This window comes from Squalius cephalus (assembly GCF_949319135.1).
Source record: "Squalius cephalus genome assembly, chromosome: 15".
NCBI lineage: Eukaryota > Metazoa > Chordata > Actinopteri > Cypriniformes > Leuciscidae > Squalius > Squalius cephalus.
This window is the reverse complement of record NC_137136.1, coordinates 14,916,191-14,936,697: the sequence shown is the minus strand read 5'-3', so window position 1 is coordinate 14,936,697 and position 20,507 is coordinate 14,916,191. Positions and strand designations below refer to the sequence as shown.

Sequence of the window (20,507 nt, the reverse complement as noted above, 5' to 3'; positions counted from 1 at the left end):
AGTCCTCATTTCCTAAGAGTCTCAGTGTGAAAGCACATTGTTTTCTGGCGGGTCATTGACTCCCGCTGTGAACTTTGCTTCATATTTGTATGCAGCAAATCTTTAAACCAGTGTCTTGGTTAAGAATTTTAATTTTATGGAAAGACAAAATAAAACCCTAATAAAAATGATTAAACCCTAAATTATCAAAATCTAGCTTGGCATATGGAATCCTTTCACTATGGCATTAAACCAGCGGTGAATGTGATTTAGGTTTGTAAACATTTATACAACTTAGCATGATGATTATTCACTGTAACCATTTCTAAAAGCATGTTTTGTTCTTATTGTGTGAACAATTCATCCATACATACGTTTCATATTTTAAACTTTTTTGACCTTGTAATCAAAACGTTGGAACTGGATCTTTCAGTGAAGCGACATTTGATGTATTCTCTCGTGATGTCTAAAAGATACAGAAGAAACATACAGAAATGCAGAAGGAAAGATCTGTCACTACTCATTTACAAAAAAAAAAAAATATATATATATATATATATATATATATATATATAATTTTTTTTATCCTATAAGAAGACATACACATAAACTACGATGGAAACACATTTACCGATTAAATCCGATCAATGCACAATAAAAAAAACTAACTGAAATTTAGAATTAAAGTCTATGGTCTATTTCTCTATTTTACGGTATATTTTATGGTCTAGTCTCAACGTAGAATATGAAATAATGAGGTTAACAAAAAATGAAAACTTTATTCACATTTTTTTTTTTTTTTTTTTACATATGCGCTAGGAAAACAATGCCATAACAGGACAAAATAAAACAGTCTCATGTTAGTCTGATAAATATTAAGGCACAACACACACAGAAATCTATAAGGCAGTCAATCATAATAGAAACTCTTTGGTAATCTTGTCACAAGAACAACAGCTGTCTTCACTAATGAGAAATCAAGGCATTGTTTTCAAAAATACATATGATGTATGCTATGTACTGTATATATAAGTTACTGTACATCATTATGTAGAAACAATCAAGTTTTAAATGTTCTGCCCTCAACAGTGTTTGTTGCATAAACTGCGTACAGTGTGTGACCAGTAAATGAAAGGATGGTAGTGCCATGGTAGGGTTAATACATTTATATATATATATATATATATATATATATATACAATTAAATCAGCAACAAGAAAGTGCTGAGTTGGATAAATGTTCCATTGAGTTGGCCTAAAACCGAAAAGTACAACATGACAAGGCACTGACAGTTATACAAAACCACATCGTTATTATTTTCCTGACTTCCTGTAGTATATTGAAATGCCACTTAGATGAACCTAACAAATCAAATACAGGCCTACAACCACAGGAGAGCGATTATAAGGAATGTTTTCTAGAATCTGCCTTTTCGGCTCCAGCTGCATGTACACTGCTGCTCTGCTCTTGCCCATCAGTGACCCATCTGAGAGGTGATGAGGGTATAGTACGCCCCCTGCTGGTGGAGGAGCTGCTGATGTGTCCCCAGCTCCACCACAACCCCATTTTGAACCACAGCTATAAGGTCAGCGTTCTGGATGGTGGACAGCCGGTGGGCTACAATGATGCATGTGCGACCCTCACGCGCCTTATCCAGAGCATCCTGCACTATCTACTCACAGGACAGAGAGGGACACAAAGGGAAGTAAGCAAGAACGTTATCTTCACTATTTTCAAGCAGATGTGAATCTCAATTTTCCTGCAAATACAGGAACAGATTGAATGCTGTCTGTATGAACAGGTGACCAAAGTCCATTCAATTCTCAAACTCATGATAGTTATTTATGGTTATAACCATAGCGATATATAACACTCAAAAGAATGAACTGTGATTGTACCTTCTCACTCTCAGTGTCCAGAGCAGATGTGGCTTCATCCAGCAGCAAGAGTTTGGGGTTGCGGAGGATGGCCCTCGCTATAGCAATACGCTGCTTCTGCCCTCCTGACAGCTGCGTACCCTTGTCACCTGCCTGCGTCTGGTATTTCTGCAACCAAAAACAAATAAATACAAAATTCACACAATAAGGTCTAGTTTATGACTGTAGACCAGGGGTGTCAAACTCAGTTCCTGGAGGGCCACAGCCCTGCAGAGTTTAGCTCCAACCCTAATTAAACACACATGATCAGCTAATCAAGTCCTTCAGGCTTAATTGAAAACTGCAGGTGTGTGTGTGTTGAAGCAGGGTTGGAACAAAACTCTGTAGGGCTATGGCCCTCCAGGAACTGAGTTTGACACCTGTGCTGTAGACAGTCATTTAAATGTTCCTTAGTTTGTTGGTTATAAGATTAGAACATGTAGAGAGTTCTGATATCTGATATCTGCATCGAGGGATTTATTCGGTAAATGTGTTTCCATTGTAGTTTATGTGTATGTGTCTTCTTATAGGATAAAAAAAGTTTGATGTGTGGATTTTAGAATGCCGTTTTCATCCAGTGGTTTTTATATTCCAAAATTTGCATAAAAATAGGTGGATGGAAACAGCTAATTGTTCAAAACTTTGGATCCTGCATATTTTTTTTTTTTATCAGGTATCATTTATTTGATCAAAAATACAGAAAATAATTATATTGTGAAATATTACTACAATTTAAAATAACTTTTTTCTATTTTAATATATTTTAAAACATAATTCCTGTGATGGAAAAGCTGAATTTTCAGTATTATCAGATACTGGGCCAACTATGGCACATATGGCTCAGTTCTGGCAGCGGCAAAGGTCATATGGGCCGTATCTGGCCCACAAACAGCAAGCCACAACTCACCCTAAAACCGGCTTGATGAGTGTGGGCCAAATATGGCCCATTTGACCTTTGCTGCCGCCAGAACTGAGCCATATGTGCCATAGTTGGCCCAGATAAGGCCCGGATATGTATTCTATTGTCACACACACTCAGGCTGAGTCATCACCGTCATTCCATGTGGTATGTGGGCTAGAAGAATGTGGGAGATGTGAGCCTCAACTGGGCCAGATGTCATTTGCTATCTGGGGAAATGTTGAGATGGTTGTTCTGCTTAATACTTTTGTGGAATCCATGATACATTTTTTTATTAGAAATTTAAAAAGAACAGCATTTATATATATATAAAAGATTTCTGTTACTTTTGATCAATTTAATGCATCCTTGCTGAATAAAAATATTAATTTATTTTAAAAGAAAAAATCTTACTAACCCCAAACGTTTGAAGGGAAGTGTATATGAGAGTGACTTCTGTGTGTTTTTTGTACCTCTGGCAGCCCCTCTATGAAGGAGTGTATGTTAGCAGCCTTAGCGGCCTGTTCGATCTCCTCCTGGCTGACTTTTCTGTTGTTGTCTCCGTATGCGATGTTCTCTGCCAGGCTGCAGTCAAACAGCACAGGCTCCTGGGAAACAATGCCAATTTGAGAGCGCAGCCAGTGGATGTTCAGCTGCTTGGTGTCATTTTTATCCAGCATCTGTTAACAAAGGGTAAATGTAATTAGTTTGGGCAAATAAATATGATTTATTACTGGTATAATACATCTCAACACTAGTTAGAATTTTTTAGACTGGATTATATCATTGGATTTGTTACAATCTATCATGCTTTTTGACTTAATGGTCTATTTATTTTGCTATAATATTTATTTGATCTTTTTTTTATGTAGTTATGTTCACATTTATGATAAAAATGCATGCAGTGTGGTCACATTTCTTTTTGACTACCCTGGAATGTGGTTTGATCGATTGGATCACAAAAAATTAGGACCCGTTTACACTTTTAAGCGCTGTCCACTTGTCCATTGTTAATGGCATGTAAACAGGTCGGTGTTATATGACAGTCATAAGGACCTGAAGTATGCAGGTGAAAGAGAACCATCCTTTGATGTGCATGTCTGGGTTTCCTTTTTCTGGCCTGCCGTATTGGTTACAAGTTAACTTATCATTGACCTTGAGAGAGGTAATAATTGAGAGAGGATATTGACTTTTGTGTATTTAGTGTGAGTGTACTGTATAACAGTGTATGTGCATGAGTGACATTTCGCTGAGCTGGATCAGTGATTAGAGACCGTAAAGCTACATGTCAATTGAGGTACCTGGGAAAAGAGCTTAACAAATCAATAAATCTCAATATAAAATGTGCAAAAAAAAGAGGCTATAAAATGTGGCCTCTGAGCTACTTGTCCGACTGTGTTTTCACCTACCACTTTGCCTTGCTGAGGGTCATAAAATCTCTCCAGTAGCTGGATGGTAGTGCTCTTGCCACAGCCACTGCTGCCCACCAGGGCGAGAGTTTGCCCCTTCTTCACCCGGAGCCTGAGCCCCTGTAGCACTGGTACATCTGGCCGGGACGGGTAGTTAAAACGCACATCTTCAAAACCTACATTCCCTTCAAATTTATCCTGCAGAAATCACAGGAAACAGCCACATTAGTGCACACATGTATATACAAGTCTTGACATGACTCGGTGGGCAGAGTCCAGCTCTGTCTGAGTGCTTATCAGATAAGGATGGAGCTGCAGAACCGATAAATGATTAATTTCCAGGACTTATGCCTGGGACTGTTAATCATAACAGGCTTCTAGTAACTCTGAGATCTTGCCTAGAGGTAAGACTCACTATAGTTTAAAAAATTGTTGGGATTTTGGAAAATTGTTCTCTTGTTGGGAATACTGTATATCCTGGTGTTCATATTTATGTACGAAAGGAATACCGGCTTGTCTCCATTCTCTGAGGCGTTGTCAATGGCTGGGACTCTGTTGATGAGCATCAGTACATGAGAAGCAGACATCTTGGCCTTGGCGTAGTTTGGAGTGAATGAGTTTGCCTCTCCAACAGCCATTGCTCCATAAACAACAGCTGAGATCACACTGAAAGACAGAAACAGATATATTACCCATGGTAATTATCGTTAACTAAAACAATTACAAAAAACATTTTTCGCTACTTGAAACAAAATAAACGTTAACTGAAATAAAATAAAATATATATTTAAAAAAATATTTTGTTTCAGCTATTTGCCAAGACAACATTTTCTTTTAGTTTTAACTTGAAGTACTAAAATAACTAAAACTAATAAATAAAAACTGTATAGACGTATTTAAAACAACAACAACAACAACAACAAAATGACTAAAACATCCAGGATTTGGACAATGAAACTGCAACACTGGCCAATATAGTGTTGGAGGTTTCACACCTATAATATGTGCGGCCTGGTGGCCAAACTTTACTGATTTTACATTACATCAGTAATGTACTCAGAGCAGAGAGTGAAAGTTGAATTAGTGTGTCTGTACATAAAATATGTACAGAAATACTGAAATCCACACAACATAATGGGAGACATATCAGAGTTCAAAAAAGGACAAATAGTTTGTGTCTCTCTCGCTGGCTCGACCAGGACAGCAAGTCTTTGTGGTGTATCGAGAGCTACGGTATCCAAGGTAGTAACTGTCGACTCAAGAGGAAGCTGTCTGAAAAGGATGTCCAGGTACTAACCAGGATTGTATCCAAAAAAACATAAAACCACAGCTGCCCAACTCACTGAAGGATAAAATTTGCAACTATTACTCTCCTGTTTCCACCAAAAGTCAGGAGCTGCACAGTCAATATTCATTGTCGGGCTGCTATAGCCAAACGTTTGGGCTGTGGACAGTGTGAGACATATATGTTCTCTGATGAGTCCACCTTCATTGTCTTCTCCACACTGTAGGAGTTACGGTGTGGAGAAGCCCCAATGCGGCTTAATGCCCGGACAGTTGCTGCCCAGAGTGAAGCACGGGGGTGGTTCAGTGGATCAGTGATGGTTTGAGCTGCAATATCATGGCATTTCCTATAGTATACTGTGCTTGATGCGAACGTCACTGCCAAAGACTACTGAACCATTCTGGAGGACCATGTGCACCTAATGGTTCAGACATTGTACCTTAAAGGGGGTAACATGTATCAGCACGATAAGGCACCAATACACACAGCAAGGCTTGTGACAACAATAAAGCTTACTAAACTAAAAAAAAAAAAAAAAAAAAAAAAAAAGTACTGAGTGAATGAAAATACTGATGTTTTCCCAACTCATTATTCCAGTTATTATCAGACAGATTACATTGCATATATGATGTATATGTGTAGCCCATTTCATAATCTTTATTAGTTAAATTCAATTATTGGCTAAAGATTAAATAGCAGTGTTTACCCATAGCCTCAGTTTCTAAGTTTTAATTATCTCTCTGTTTGAAAGCACTCTTTTTAGATAACATGAATCTTCTTGAATCTTCTATATGCAAACGTAATGGATCGCCAGCCTCATCCGTATGTTGTCTTAGTTGACCATCTACTACATTCATGGCACATCTGGTTAGTTTTTTATGGACTTTTCTTTCTATAATCATTAATTGACACTGTAGAAACCAGCAGACTCTGGACCTTCCAGTCCACTCCCACCAGACACCTGTACTTCAGTGTGTTGTAGCTGGAGTGTGGACATATTGCCCATGTGTCTCTACTACCTGATCTCACTCACATTTGAACTACCTGTGACAGACATGCTACTCTAAATCATGTTAATACTACTTTTCCTCACATATTCCTCAGTCTGCTGTGAGTGGGTCTAATAACAGTCATGTATCGAGCCACTTACAGGAAGACGCCCTCAAAGGTCATCATCTTCTGTTCGATGAGCCAAGAGCCAAACTTGAAACAGCCAGCATAGGCAAAATAGATCATCGCTTGAGAGAAAGAGAACGTCAGGCCGAAAACATGTGCTTTTTTCTTAGCGTTTCTAGGGAAATCAGGCAAACATAAATTATCTCACAAGCTCATTTTGAATCCTAACAGATATATAACAGACATTTACAGAATTATTATTAGTCAATTTAAACATACTTGTAGGGCACAACTAATTTCTCCTCATACAGACTCTCAAACTTGCTTTCCCTGGTCAACGAAACCACAGTGCGGATATTCTCAATGGCTTCTGTTGCAACCTAAATGGGAAAAATACATTGTGGACAACAGAGAGAAATAAGACAGTTGATTTAAGTTGAGCCCCATTAAAGTATACGCATTAAATGTTCACCTTCCCAGCCTGCTCAAGCTCTTTCTTGTCTTTTAGAGCATGTCCTGCCAGTAACTTCATCTGGATGGCTCCAGCCACAGCCATGATTGGCACAATGGAGAGAATGAGGAGGGTCAACTGCCAGCCATACACAAATGAGATGATAATGGAGGTGCCCAGGTTGGCCACATTCTGTGCCAGTGTTCCCATTCTCACTCCAGTTGCCTGTGGGAAATAAAGTCATGGTGCTGTATGAGCTGCTGTGTTAAATGGGTACCTCTTACAATTTGAATTAATAGTAAACAAAACATTTCATTTCAATTTCAACAATTATACAATTACTTTTTTTATTTAATGACCAATATTTTACTTAATTTGTACACCATAAAAAAGTACAATTGTGGTCATGTTGCTAAAGCACACCAAACGGAAATTAAATTGAGCTTATTTTCACAAAAATACTAACACAGTCTCACCCCAAAACGTCACGTACTGACGGGTCTTGACCATACGGCAACATACGACGAAAAGGGTACCCCTAAAACGTCCATATGTGACGATTCGGGTTATGGGTAGGTTTAGGTATGCGTTAGGGTACCGCTAGGAGGCGCTGCTGGTGCGCTTATGTCTTCGTCTCATATGGACGTTTTAGGGGTACCCTTTTCGTCGTATGTTGCCGTATGGTCAAGACCCGTCAGTACATGACGTTTTGGGGTGAGACCGGGCTGAAAATACAGTAAAAGAGTAAGTAAACAGAGAATATCACCAATAGTTATGAACTTCTTTGTTACTGAACATGGGTATCAATTTAGGAGATTGGCACAAAGTTCTATGTAGGACTATGTGTTACTCTTTGTAGACAGATTGAGACTTACGCCCTGCACTTGAGCTGTATCTGCAGCCAGCCTGGTGGTCAGCGAACCCACACTGTTCTTAGTGTCATCATACCAGCTCAGGTCCTAAAATACACAGACAGGTGTTGTTCTACTCTCCATCAACAGACATTCATGAATAGGTTCTTTGGGGTTGACCTTCGGATGACTGGTCTATGTCAATTATCATCTCACCTGTCTCATCATGGCATTGAAAGCTTTAAACCTCAGTCGCATGGTCAGAAGCTCACCAGCTTTCCCAAAACTGTAACCCTAAAAGAAATAAAAATATTGAAAATAAAAAGAAGAGTGAAAATTACACCATAATGAGACCATTTAGAACAGTGATTTTTTAAATTGTTTTTTTAAATCAGTGATTTAGACTCAACATTTTTTTGGAGCAGCGCCCCCTATCCATTATCCAGGTCCCTTACCGCCCCCCCACCATTTATTATTAAATCCGTAACTTTATGTATTTAAAATGTACAACATTTATGAAATGAGCGAGTACATCATGAAATCATTTTCCAAACCGTGTTTTTGTCCTATCCTGAATCACTAAGTTGCACCTATAATAAGTGTTTATATTGGGACTATTTTAAGGGCCGCTCCGCTTTCTCCTTGTTTCCATTTTAAAATGGGTGAATCTCCAGTTGTCACTTGTGATTGTCGTTTGAACCTTTCTGGATCCGCCATCAAATTGATAAGTTTAATTATATCAAGTGCTGTGAGAAAGGGCTATAAATCTCCACTTCCAACATCCTCACACGCAATATGGCCAACTAGCCGGGACACCTTCTTTATGTGTACAGATGTGACGTAATGACGCAAAGACATGCTCGAATTTCTCGCGGAAATCCACCAGTACCACTGGAATTAAAAACATTATTACAAGCTTACCATTTTGAATCGAGCTACGGCAAGCAGATAGTTTTGAACACTGGCTGGTTATGTACTTGCTCAAAAAAATATTTAGGATCATTTTTAACACAAAAAAGTTATGGACAACAGCTTTCAATTTTTGATTATTCATGTTAAATGTAAAAATGTTAAATAAAATAGAACAATAAATTAAGAAATAGTAGGCCTTTATTAAAAATAAATAGACATATAAGACTGTTTATTCACGTTTAAATCAAATAAATAAAGTAAAGCCAACATTTAAAAACATTTTGGCAGTTTTTTTTCTTTATCCATTTGAAAATCTTGTTAAAATATGCTATTATAAACTCGTAGGGGCAACAAATGAATTTCCGACTCTCTCCCATGCCACTCAAAGAAGATAAGATGGGCTGTCATTGGACAGTAAAAACAACCGTAGGCTATGTGGTCATTAAAGCGGTAATGTTTGCACTTAGGTTTTATTACGCATTTAGGAGAGTATTGCAAGAAGCTGCTTACATTAACCTTACTTTCGGAAAAAAAATTAAATACAATCATAATTTTTAATGAAAAATTATGTTAGAATTGTAGGCCTAAAATACCTTGGTATCAGCTTGTTTTCATCAATGGTATAATTAATACAATTACAATTAATTTGGTTTGTCATGATTAATTTGTGTTCATAATCAGTAAAAAAAAAAATCTTCTAACAAGAATAAACACATGAACAATTAAATTATTATTGTTTTATTAATTATTTTGAACTATCTTGAAACTATCCAAGCAGCGTTTCGCGCTGAGATGCGACGGCGGAATTAATACATTACCAAAATGTGATTACAGACTATATTTCAAATTATCCATCAAATTGTAATTTTCTCCTTACAGTCTTGCGAGTTAACAATAATGCCAGACCAGTAAATTACTTGGAGAACAAAGAAAACATTTTGGCATAAGGCATTGGCATTAGTTAATGCCTAAAAATGTAAAAGTTTTACCTTATAAATATAATTTAGTTTAATTAATTTTAAAATTCGTCACCAGAGTGAATGGGAACATGATTTACTGAAAAAATGTGAAAAAATATAAGTGTTTCTTAAGTCAGTACTTTTTTAATGGCTTGTCAACTTTCCATTCCTCTGCATGAATCTAGTCAGTGCTGGATTCTAGCCACCACCTGATTGTTGTCAGCGCCAAACCTCCTTTTTGAGCATGTGAATGCTGATTCTAGTCAGTGCTTGAGCACTGGTATATGACTGGAAAAATAATAGAGTCGTTGCAAAAGAAACGATTAAACTGGCAGATTTTAGAATGTTGTAGGCAATTATTTTGCAAGTAATTACATGTTTTATCTTGTCTTGCCTGGATCTTTGGTGTAAACTCGTGAACGCCCCCCATGAACACCTGAACACCCCCATTTCAAAAATCTTGCTTCCAACTTGCTTGAGAACCACTAGACCAAGACATAACATTGTTTCTTAAAAACCTTTAATATATATTGTCATGCCATTTAACTAATACAACATACATGCCATGTGTTTGATATTTTCTTTAAAGGTAAACACTGATGTCAGGATCATTTTTATTACACTACAGTTCAAAAGTTTTGGATGTTTTAGAAATAAGTGTCTTATTTGATCAAAAATACAGTAAAAATAATATTGTGAAATACATTTGCAGATTAAAATAAGTTTTGTTTTTAATACATTTTAAAAATGTAATTTATTCCTGTGGTGGCATAGCTGAATTTTCAGCATCATTACTCCAGTCTTCAGTGTCTCATGATCCTTCAGAAATAATTCTAATATGCTGATTTGGTGCATAAAAAGCAATGTTGAATTATCAAAATTATCAATGCTGAAAACAGTTGTGCTGCTTAATATTTTATATGAAGCTGATCCTTTTTTACAGGACTCTTTATTGTTGAGGAACTATTTTTAAATATAAAGCTTTTGCAACATATATTAATAATGTATATTATAATACACTTTTTAGTACATATAAATTTACCTTTTCTAATAATTTCTGTTCTTTTTACTTTTTTTTACTTCGACAAAAGTTAAATGTAATACTCAGCATTTCAAATCTTTAACATTGGTAGTTTGAAGAAGCAAATAATTGACAGCTATGTCTGCTATTCATTGGCGTAGACAAAGTGGTATTTCACAACAGTCATCAGCTTTTAGATAAGAAAGATCACAAGAACTTTTTACCTTCTTCATCTCTGACCTTTGAATTGAATATGTACAATATGTACAATTTTTGTAATAAAATATCCAAAAATCACTTGCACAGTGTGATATATTTCCTGCAGTTGTGTACTTACAATATCCCAAAAGTTCCCAAAGATTTTTAATTCAGAGAAATTCCAATTTTAAATAATGGCTTGTCCCTGGTCATTGTCAATGACGTAATAGCCGCTGGTTTCCGCTCGTACTGCCATAGTAACCATGGCGACAGACGTGGACAACTTGTTACGTCTAGCGGCACGCTCACACTGTTGTTGTTTCGTTCAAACATTATGGACCATGGCAAGCAGACTTTGGGACAAAAGGAGAACTAAAACTTGGATCAATATCAGCGTGGCGTTTTCGAGATGCCGAGAGCTCCACATCCGCAACTAACTTCGACTTGACAAAGATGCCACTCTGAGCAAATGTACATAAAACTAATCAATGTTATATAGCTCAACATGATGAAATGTTAGAATATGATCAGTATGTTATTCTAATGTTGATCTAGCTTACTGCTAGTCTCGTACAGATGAACTAACACATAGAATAACATTATAACTTTCAACTCACTCAAATGCAGTTTAGTGTGATAGTGTAGACCAAATGAAACAGCGCTGTATTACCTCAAGTTTAATTCGCCAAATAAACTGACCTGTGTGAGTAGTAATTCTGCAATTGTGGGTAGTTCGGTAGAATGAAATGTCCTAATTCCTTTATATCCGCGGGCGAGTGTGGCGCTGATATCTGTCTCTAATTATAATCGTGCCATTCTTTATACCAGAGTCATGTTAAAAACATCAATGTATTCACTCATCCATAAACATTATTAGATCCATTACGACAAGTTCCATAATTCCGCTTATGCGTCATCAATCTACTCCTTTGTTATTGTAAGAGGTTAGCAACCCCTAGCGGCAAAACTATTACATATTGTAGCTTTAAGATGGCACCCAAGAAATGTATTATATAGGGTGTCTTAGGCAAGTTCTACAATTTTCATTTTGTGTGAAAGTTGGTTAAAGTTCATTGTGTGTATTCAGATGTAAATATTAACACAAAACAAACCTGTAAGAACAGAGTGAAAAGGGACACAACCCCAATGCCAGCAAACAGCAGAGAGTAGAGTTCAGACCTCTGCCTTACCAAATTCTGATCTGTCTCAGCAAACACCTATAGAAGAAAGAGGAAAGAAAGAAGAGTTGGGCCATAAATGTATGAGGAGTAATGTCTCAATATTGTTGACTGTCAATAATGGTAATTATTATTGATATTTCATTTTCTTGTACAACATACAGCAATGATTTTAGAGAAAATGACTGCAAATGCGGGCTGAATGCCTCCGTTGATGGTGGCACATAAAACTCCAACCACCATGTACGGCCATTCCGGTTTATTCAGTTTCAGGACTTTCAGGAAGGAAATGTCTGGAACCTTTTCCTATAGAGAAAATGTAAAATACAAAATGCAAAAAAAATAAAACATGGAAAAAAGTATGTAAAATAATTACAATCAAATCAAATGAAGAATTTCAATTGAATCTTGATCGTAATTTGAAGTTCTTTATAAAGGAAAGAAAAAAAAATTTAATTTATGAAGATGACACTCACAGCGAAATATATGAGCAGCATATCTACATAATGTCACCAGACAGATAGATTTATGGACCTTTTTTAAACTATCCCATTTTTGTTTGATTTGAATTGAATTGGATGTATAAAAATAAAGCTATTAAAGGGAATTAAATGAATGAATTAATTGATAAATGTAGGCAATTATAGTATAGCCTCAGTTTCTTACTTCCTCTATCTGTTTCTCTTCATCCTGCTGATCTTTTTCTGAGCCACTTCTGGATTTCTGTCTGAAGAGTGTGTGATCATTTAGAGAGGTGACTGAAGGACTCTTCTCATCCATAGTCATCTCCTCTTTGTCCTCCTCTGTGTCCTCTGAGCTCTTAAACATCTGTGATGTAAATACAGGAACTCAAATTGGACCCCATTTACATTTTGAACACATTTACCTGTGTTATCATGCATCAGTATGTTATCAGGAACAGAAGTTCAAGTTATGACATTTTGATTAGAATTACAGACTCAGTGTGATGTTAATGCCGTTTCATGTTTAAAATAGGCTTTTTTAACCTTTAATGTAAACAGTAGGAGGAGAGAGGAAACACTGGGAGAATAGAGGGGGAACAGGACCTGGAAAGGACTTGAACTCGGGGTGCAGCTACACCATATGTAAGAGTGCTGCCACAAAGCTCCAGTGTTTCAACGGCAACGGGCTTCAGTTGCATATGGAGCTCAAGTGTGTACATGTGTTGTGTTATGGGTTTCTAACCTGCATAGTAACAAGAGTATGGTAGATTCCCTTTCTCTTCATCAGTTCGTCATGTGTGCCCAGTTCTGCTATTTCACCATTCTGGAATCCAGCGATGACATCAGCATTCCGAATAGTGGACAGCCGGTGAGCCACTATAATGGTAGTTCTGCCCAGCCTCACCTTTTCAGATGTAAAAAAAAAAAAAAAAAAAAAAAATTATATATATATATATATATATATATATATATATATATATATATACACACACACAATTTTCAGTGTATTTCCAGACTTTTCTGGACTGCTATATTTTTTTATTACCTTATCTAACGCTGCTTGCACGATGGTCTCACTCTCTGCATCCAGAGCAGACGTAGCCTCATCAAGAAGGAGGATTTTTGGATTGCGCACAAGTGCTCGTGCAATAGCAATACGCTGCTTTTGTCCACCACTCATCTGGGTGCCCCTGTCTCCAACCAGCGTCTCAAATTTCTGAAAATGAACAGAGATATTGGTCAGAAACAGACCTGATCAATCTTTGTTATCAGATCAAATGATCACCTTATACATAATAATTATTTTGCAACATCTTATCCTACATCAGGGAGCTTCATGATGAAGTCGTAGGCATTGGCTTCGCGTGCAGCCTGCTCAATCTCCTCTTGGGTGACATCTTGGCGACCATAGCGGATGTTTTCTGAGATGGTGGTGGCAAACAGCACTGGCTCCTGACTAACTACCCCAATCATCTCTCTCAGACTTCGAACGTTCAGAGAGCGAATATCATGACCGTCAATAGTCACCTGATGAATTAGAGGAAAAGAAAAAAGTTTGGATGAAGGACAGAAAGTTCAAAAAGTTCATACCTCTCTGCCTCTCTTTCTACTTACCGTTCCTTCTTGTGGGTCATAGAAGCGTTGTAGCAGCTGGACTGTTGTGCTTTTCCCACACCCACTGCTGCCCACCAAAGCAATGGTCTGTCCACTCATGACTTTAAGATTCATTCCATTCAAGACCTACACAGCCAAAAGAGAGCCATAGCTAGAGTCATTTCATTCTGTCAAGTTATTTTGTTCAAGTTTATTATTATTTTTTAAATCATTTGATGTTCCTACTTTAACATCCTGTCGTGACGGATATTTGAAGTGAATGTTTTTAAACTCTATGTTTCCTTTTACAACATCAAGTTTGTAACCTTCCTCTGAGAAACTGTTAATGTTGGGTTCCTGTTGGTGAAAAAAAAGGATTGTGAGATTTAAAATACAAATTCCAGTAAGGGATAGAGGTAAATTCACAATCAAACCCCATTCAGACTAATAGACGTCAGTAACACACTAATTGCTCTACACAAGAGAAAAATGATTCCCCGTGGTCTTCTATTCATTGCATCTCAGCAGGGAACCACCTCTGATCCTGAGACCTGGCCATATTTCATGCTGCTAAAACAATTAGGGGAAGTTATGCAACTTGGCTCTGGATTATTTGTGCGCACATTTTTGTCTCTGGATTTTATCTCAAAGCGGTTGTCTGCTTACCGTGTGTGTGGTGTTTGTTTAAACTTGACCATCTTAGTCTAAATAAAAGACAAGTTTAGTGCTGTGTGTATGTGTTTTGATTGTCCAGGATTTTCCTTCTTGGAAAAATGGACAGGAGTTAAATATAAAACAGTTCTGATGTTCTGTCATGTTCAAATGTTCAAAACACTAAAGTGAGCTAAATGAGCTGCACTTTCTGAAGGAGAAAGGAGACGTAGATTTACTGTACTTTCACATGGGTGGGATTGGCTGAATGATTTGTACTGTACAAGACAGGACAGGACAGCTTAAAGGATATAAAAATGGCCAGAATACATCTGGAGCTATAGCACAATAAAGTCAGGAAACAATACAATAAGCTTTAAAAGCCAGGTTTCCCAACATTTCGACAAATGGATTTTCCACAACTTTTCCAGGGATTCAAGATAGCATAAGTATCTTTTAATTCATTGGCTGCAAAGAAATGGCTGCAAATTTGTATGGCAGGTATCAATTCTTGAAATTAATAAATGTAAACATTTGTACTTATTTACACGACCCTTCAAAAGTTGGGGGTTAGTAAGATTTTTTTTTTTTTCTGTAGAAGTGAAAGTAAAGACATTTATAATGTTACAAAATATTTATATTTCAAATAAATGCTGGTCTTTTAAACGTTCTATTCATCAAAGAACCCAGAATGTTTCTTGAGCACCAAATCAACATATTAGAATGATTTCATAAGGAGCATATGACAGTACTGGCCATTGAAAATTCAGCTTTGCCATCAAAGGAATAAATTACATTTTAAAATAGAAAAACAGAAAAAAGTTATTTTAACTTGTAATAATATTTTACAGTATTACTGTTTTCACTGTATTTTTAGGAGAGACTTCTTTCAAAAACATTATAAAACCTTACCAACCACAAACTTTTTAACAGTAACACATGTACAAAATGGCCTCAGATATGAATGTGGCTCATAAACATGGGAGCTCCATTTATATTTATACCATCTTATTCTTGGCCTCAAGCCTTTTAAACGACATGGATGGATATATTATGTTAAGACAATTACTGTAGGAGAATTTAATCTGAACAAGACATGAAACGTCAAAAAGAGTTTAGAAGCTATAAAAATGCAGTGCTATTTCTTTTAAAAAGGGGAAGTGTTAGGTTTAGATCATGGGAGGAACGGTCAGAGTTCAGGTTTAAGTTTCAAGTTTTTTTTTTACTCCTTAAAGCAGAGAATAAAATATTAATATCCTGTCTAACACCCCAGGTAGCAATTATATTATGGAACTGCTTTGAGGACAATTGTTTTTTCTTCCAACATTATGAATTATAATATCCTAGAAAGAATTTATGATTAGCTAACAATGAGTTCACTCACATGATCAATGATCTGGAAAACTTTGTGGGCGGCCCCTCTTGCACTAGAGAAGGACTGGATGTTAGGAGACGTTTGACCAATGCCGAAAGCTCCAATTAGGACGGAGAAGAAAACCTGAAATAGAGGAACAGAAAATTCACTCGTGAAACAGACTCATGCATATTTAACAATCTGCTAAAGTTCCCATAAAGAAAACATAACCACTTGCTATTTATGATGTAATGTTTTTTTTATTTTTTATCATACAATATTTGACCGAATTCTGGACCAATGTGACTGTGGGCTTTAAATAGAAGACCAAAGAGTTTCTGAAGTAATGTGTTTGACATAACCCTGCTGTGACTCACCGTTAATAGTATACCGACATCATACTCATTAGCCAGGATAAGAGTGCTGCCATACCAAAAGGCCAATGCATAGGACATATAGATCATGAAGAATGTGAAGCCCATAGCAATGTTCACAATCATGGCCTTCCTTATGCCAACGTTCTTGGCATCCTCTAAGTTTTTGTGATACCTTTGAAAAACAGATAAAAAGGCACATATTTATTATCCGGATGCAAAAAACGTATGATGATCACACTGAATAGAAAATTCCCCACCATCTTCCCCATAATTTTTCCTATTCACGTTTTGGGACAAAAATAGACTAAAAATGAATAGATAAAATGAAACTTTTAGGACCAAACCATAAAGTGCTAAAACTGGTTTGGCAGGTGAGCTGGTTTAGGTTCAATTGAAATTGTTTTAGGATAAATGAGTTCATATCTGACATTCTCAACAGGATGATTTTCAAAAACACCTCTGTATCTCTTTCTTTTGTCCACCAAAGGCAAAGACAGTTCTGATGGCTGACAGCACTTCCTCAGCCACTGCTCCAGCCTTGGCATAGGCCGTCTGCTCCATCGATGTGAATGATGTCATCACCTAATGAGACAGAGATAAACTGTTGTTTTTTCATTGATTTAAAATAATATTATTAACCATTTTATTTTTAGCCCATCAACTTTATCTCTCTTTGTGACAATCACATACTTCCATGACATAAAATTTAAGCCATAAATTTTGTTTTGTATATATATATATATAGTGTTTTTGAAAGATGTCTCTTTTGCTCACCAAGGCTGCATTTATTGGGTCAAAAATGCAGTAAAAACATTAAGAATGCAAAATAATATTACAATTTTAAATAACTATTTTAACATATTTAAAATGTAATTTATTCCAGTGATGGCATTTGAAATTTAAATTCAGTATTTGAAATAGAAATCAAATAAATGCTGTTTATAACCCCCCCCCCCTCTCTCTCTCTCTCTCTCTCTCTCTCTCTCTATATATATATATATCCTTGATTGAACAAAATTAATTGTATTTTGTATTCTCTTTTCTAGCTAGTTAGAAAAGTACTATAATAAATGTACTTCAACATGAGTCATTGTGATTGTGTTGAGGGGCACCATGTGGGTCTCTATATTCCTTTTCATCCCACCTTTGCGATCATAGCGGCTGAGATCCCGAGTAAAGGGCTAACAGCGAGGATGACGAGGGTCAGTTTCCAGCCTTTGACAAAGCCAATGATGATGCCAACGAAAAAGGTGGTGAGATTCATAAGCAGCATGCCAAGCTTATCTCCAATGCCTTCATTTATTTTGTAAACATCACTGGAGAGGAAAAAAAGAAGAGTGGTATATATATGCCATTGTGTGTGTAATATCTAGGTAAATGACTTTTATTGCATGTCATACTCTGTGAGGCGTGTGTTGAGCTGTCCTGTCTCATTGACATCAAACCAGCCAATCTCTTGTTTCATGATAGAGTGGAAGAACTTCTTTCTAAGTCTCTTCACCTGACGTCCTGCTGCAAGAGTCCAAAAGGCCACCTGCATATATGCCGCAAACAAGACTACAAATCCCATGATGCTGTAGTATACAGCATGCCTGAGAAGGAGAAACACGACTATCAGACACTTTGAAAGACTTTTATATTACTTAAATTAAAAGATGAAATATGAAGGAAAATGGCAGTGTTCCAATACAAAGCACATTGGTCTTACCTTGTCATCTGCTCCCCCAAAGTCTCATTACTGGTCTGTGGGAGGGTGAAGTCTAGAGATTAAAAGACTGCATGTTATTGTTAGTTTTTATAAAAAACCTCACAGATTCCCTTTGTAACAACATTACAGTGATGAGACATACAAATTATACACTCACTGGGTGGAAGGGTGGTATTCTTTAAATTCTCTAATATCTCATTTTCCGCAAAGCTGTTTGTCATATCTCCAAATACAATAACCATGAGAGGAAGTACTGCCCCATTGGCCATGGACATGATTGTGCCAAGCAGCATCAGAAAAATATCGACACCATCTGCATAACGAAACTGACAAAAGGACACACTTCTTTGAGAACAAGTTATTCTTTGAGAGAAAATTTAATTAAATAACAAAAATTAAACAATTACATAATCAAACAAAATGAATTATCCATGCATTTTTAAGGCTTATGCAGTTCAATTGTATTGTTTGGTTGTGGTTACATATTTAGTCTTAATGTATTTAAAATTTAGTGTATACGATAGTGACATTATTATTCATTTCACAAATAATAATAACAATAATAATAACATATTCCACTCACTATCTCTAATGGTCCCACCATCTCCACCTTTTCTTTCTCCTCTTCCTTTCCATTTTTCTCACTGCTGGAAGAAAAAAACACAATTAAGTTTTAAGAATTAAAAAAGTAAACGATAAAATAAAAAATGAATTTAATTCAATTAAATTTGAAATTATATGCATGTAACTAGTTACCACATACCACAGATGTACTAGTTACAACTAGGTAGGTTTTTTTTTTTTTTTTTACTTTTTTTATACTACATAAATGATCTAGCCTACCTCTTGCGTGAGAAGATAGGACATGAGCCATAAACCATGATTAGAGCTCAAACAAATGTATTTGTAAGAACAAATGGCTGTTGAAACATCAACAAAACATCAACATAACCTTTATTATCACAAAAACATTTACCTTCCATCTCCATTTTCCTCCTTCTTGCCATTTGACAGTTTCAGTTTGGACTTCTTGCCCATTTTATCTCCGATGTTGATAGTCCGGGTAAGTGTTAATCTTAAGTGAATGGTACGGATGGGGCAGGTGGTTTTGTGCTGTTATATAAAAACACACTATAACACACTGCGCAATTACAGACAATAAAAACTCTGTAACATTTTGAGTTGACAGATTGAATACATATTAAACCTGGTGGCATACACAGTTGATTCCCTCCTATCCCATCAACAGCATTACACAAACATTTCGCTTAAATTTTAACTTCAAGGCGTTATAATTGCCTAAGGGGTCAGAGAACTGAAATTCTAAATTTCGTCGGTCCCACACTGAAATACGTGCGCTTTTAAACATTCAAAGTTGGGGAGCATTGACGAGCCTAGAAATTACTCATGTTGCTTTAAATGCTGTCGCTTTAAATAACGTTTACGACCCTTAAAACGTATCAGAATGTCTCAAATATCATAGGTAAAATCATCAAACTGATTTGTAATCTTATTGCGATAGTATACGTTATTCACATTGGAAGCTTTCAAAATGTTTGTCATTTTTGTTGAATCTTTTTTTTTATGACAGTGGCGGCTAATAGCCTACCGAGTCACCACAGGTAGGCTAAGTTAGTAGTTTAAAATAACGGTAGTCGTGACTACTATTTTGTCCGAAAACGACAGTTACTATGGTAAATTCGAGGATATGATGAGCATAATGAAAGATACATACCGCTCAGACGCTGTCGTCCCACCCTACTGTCCCACCACTGGTGCTCTGCTGAGGCGCGAGAGCGCAGAGAGGACCTTCTGCTAGAGCGCAGTCGCGCGCGCGTTTATACAGCCTTGAGTTTATTATGTTACTGCGTATTACATCATTTACAACCTCCATGTCTCATTGATGTCCTCCCTAAGATGCTTTAATGATTGAAAGGCCATTAAGATGGATGTATGAGATAATCTTCAGAATTTGTCACGTTCTACCAATACGCTGTAGCCTATAGGTCTCCAATTACGTTTTTAGTATTACAAGCACATTTTTTTGTTGTTGTTGTGAGATATATTTGTTTTATAAACTAAAATATAATATAAAATTACCCTGGCACCAACAGTAGCTAGTTTTAAACCCATTTCATGTCTGTATAACCCCCTCCCCGTATAGGGATTTTGGCCTGTCCCACGTCA

At 36.6% G+C, this 20,507-nt stretch overlaps 1 protein-coding gene across 2 annotated transcripts; it reads right to left on the bottom strand.

Moving 5' to 3' along the window:
• Positions 1–796: 796 nt before the first annotated feature.
• abcb4 (ATP-binding cassette, sub-family B (MDR/TAP), member 4) lies at positions 797–20,190 on the bottom strand. 2 transcript variants are annotated; one of them, XM_079895020.1, is made up of 28 exons: positions 20,056–20,190; positions 19,297–19,433; positions 18,904–18,967; positions 18,478–18,646; positions 18,321–18,372; positions 18,013–18,204; positions 17,757–17,928; positions 17,070–17,194; positions 16,613–16,784; positions 16,266–16,379; positions 14,477–14,587; positions 14,252–14,377; positions 13,961–14,164; positions 13,683–13,853; positions 13,380–13,541; positions 12,840–13,001; positions 12,336–12,479; positions 12,108–12,212; positions 8,122–8,199; positions 7,930–8,013; positions 7,076–7,279; positions 6,883–6,983; positions 6,638–6,778; positions 4,712–4,868; positions 4,203–4,400; positions 3,267–3,473; positions 1,878–2,024; positions 797–1,651 (listed from the first exon to the last, which is right to left on the bottom strand). In XM_079895020.1, the coding sequence occupies exons 2-28, from the start codon at positions 19,356–19,358 to the stop codon at positions 1,454–1,456; spliced, it is 3,822 nt and encodes a 1,273-aa protein (XP_079751146.1). In that variant the 5' UTR covers positions 19,359–19,433; positions 20,056–20,190; the 3' UTR covers positions 797–1,453. The 2 variants fall into 2 exon arrangements, with proteins under 2 accessions (XP_079751146.1, XP_079751147.1); XM_079895021.1 differs by having other exon boundaries at positions 18,904–18,964.
• Positions 20,191–20,507: the final 317 nt, after the last annotated feature.

Bases quoted from the DNA above. Each gene is read 5' to 3' on its own strand.
- abcb4 (XM_079895020.1), bottom strand. From the start codon at position 19,358: ATGGGCAAGAAGTCCAAACTGAAACTGTCAAATGGCAAGAAGGAGGAA. The intron at 14,165-14,251 runs GTAAGTAGAAAG...CTAATTCATCAG, and splicing joins ATGACCCACAAGAAGGAACG to GTGACTATTGACGGTCATGA. The intron at 8,200-12,107 runs GTTTGTTTTGTG...TATTTCTTTTAG, and splicing joins TTTTCACTCTGTTCTTACAG to GGTTACAGTTTTGGGAAAGC.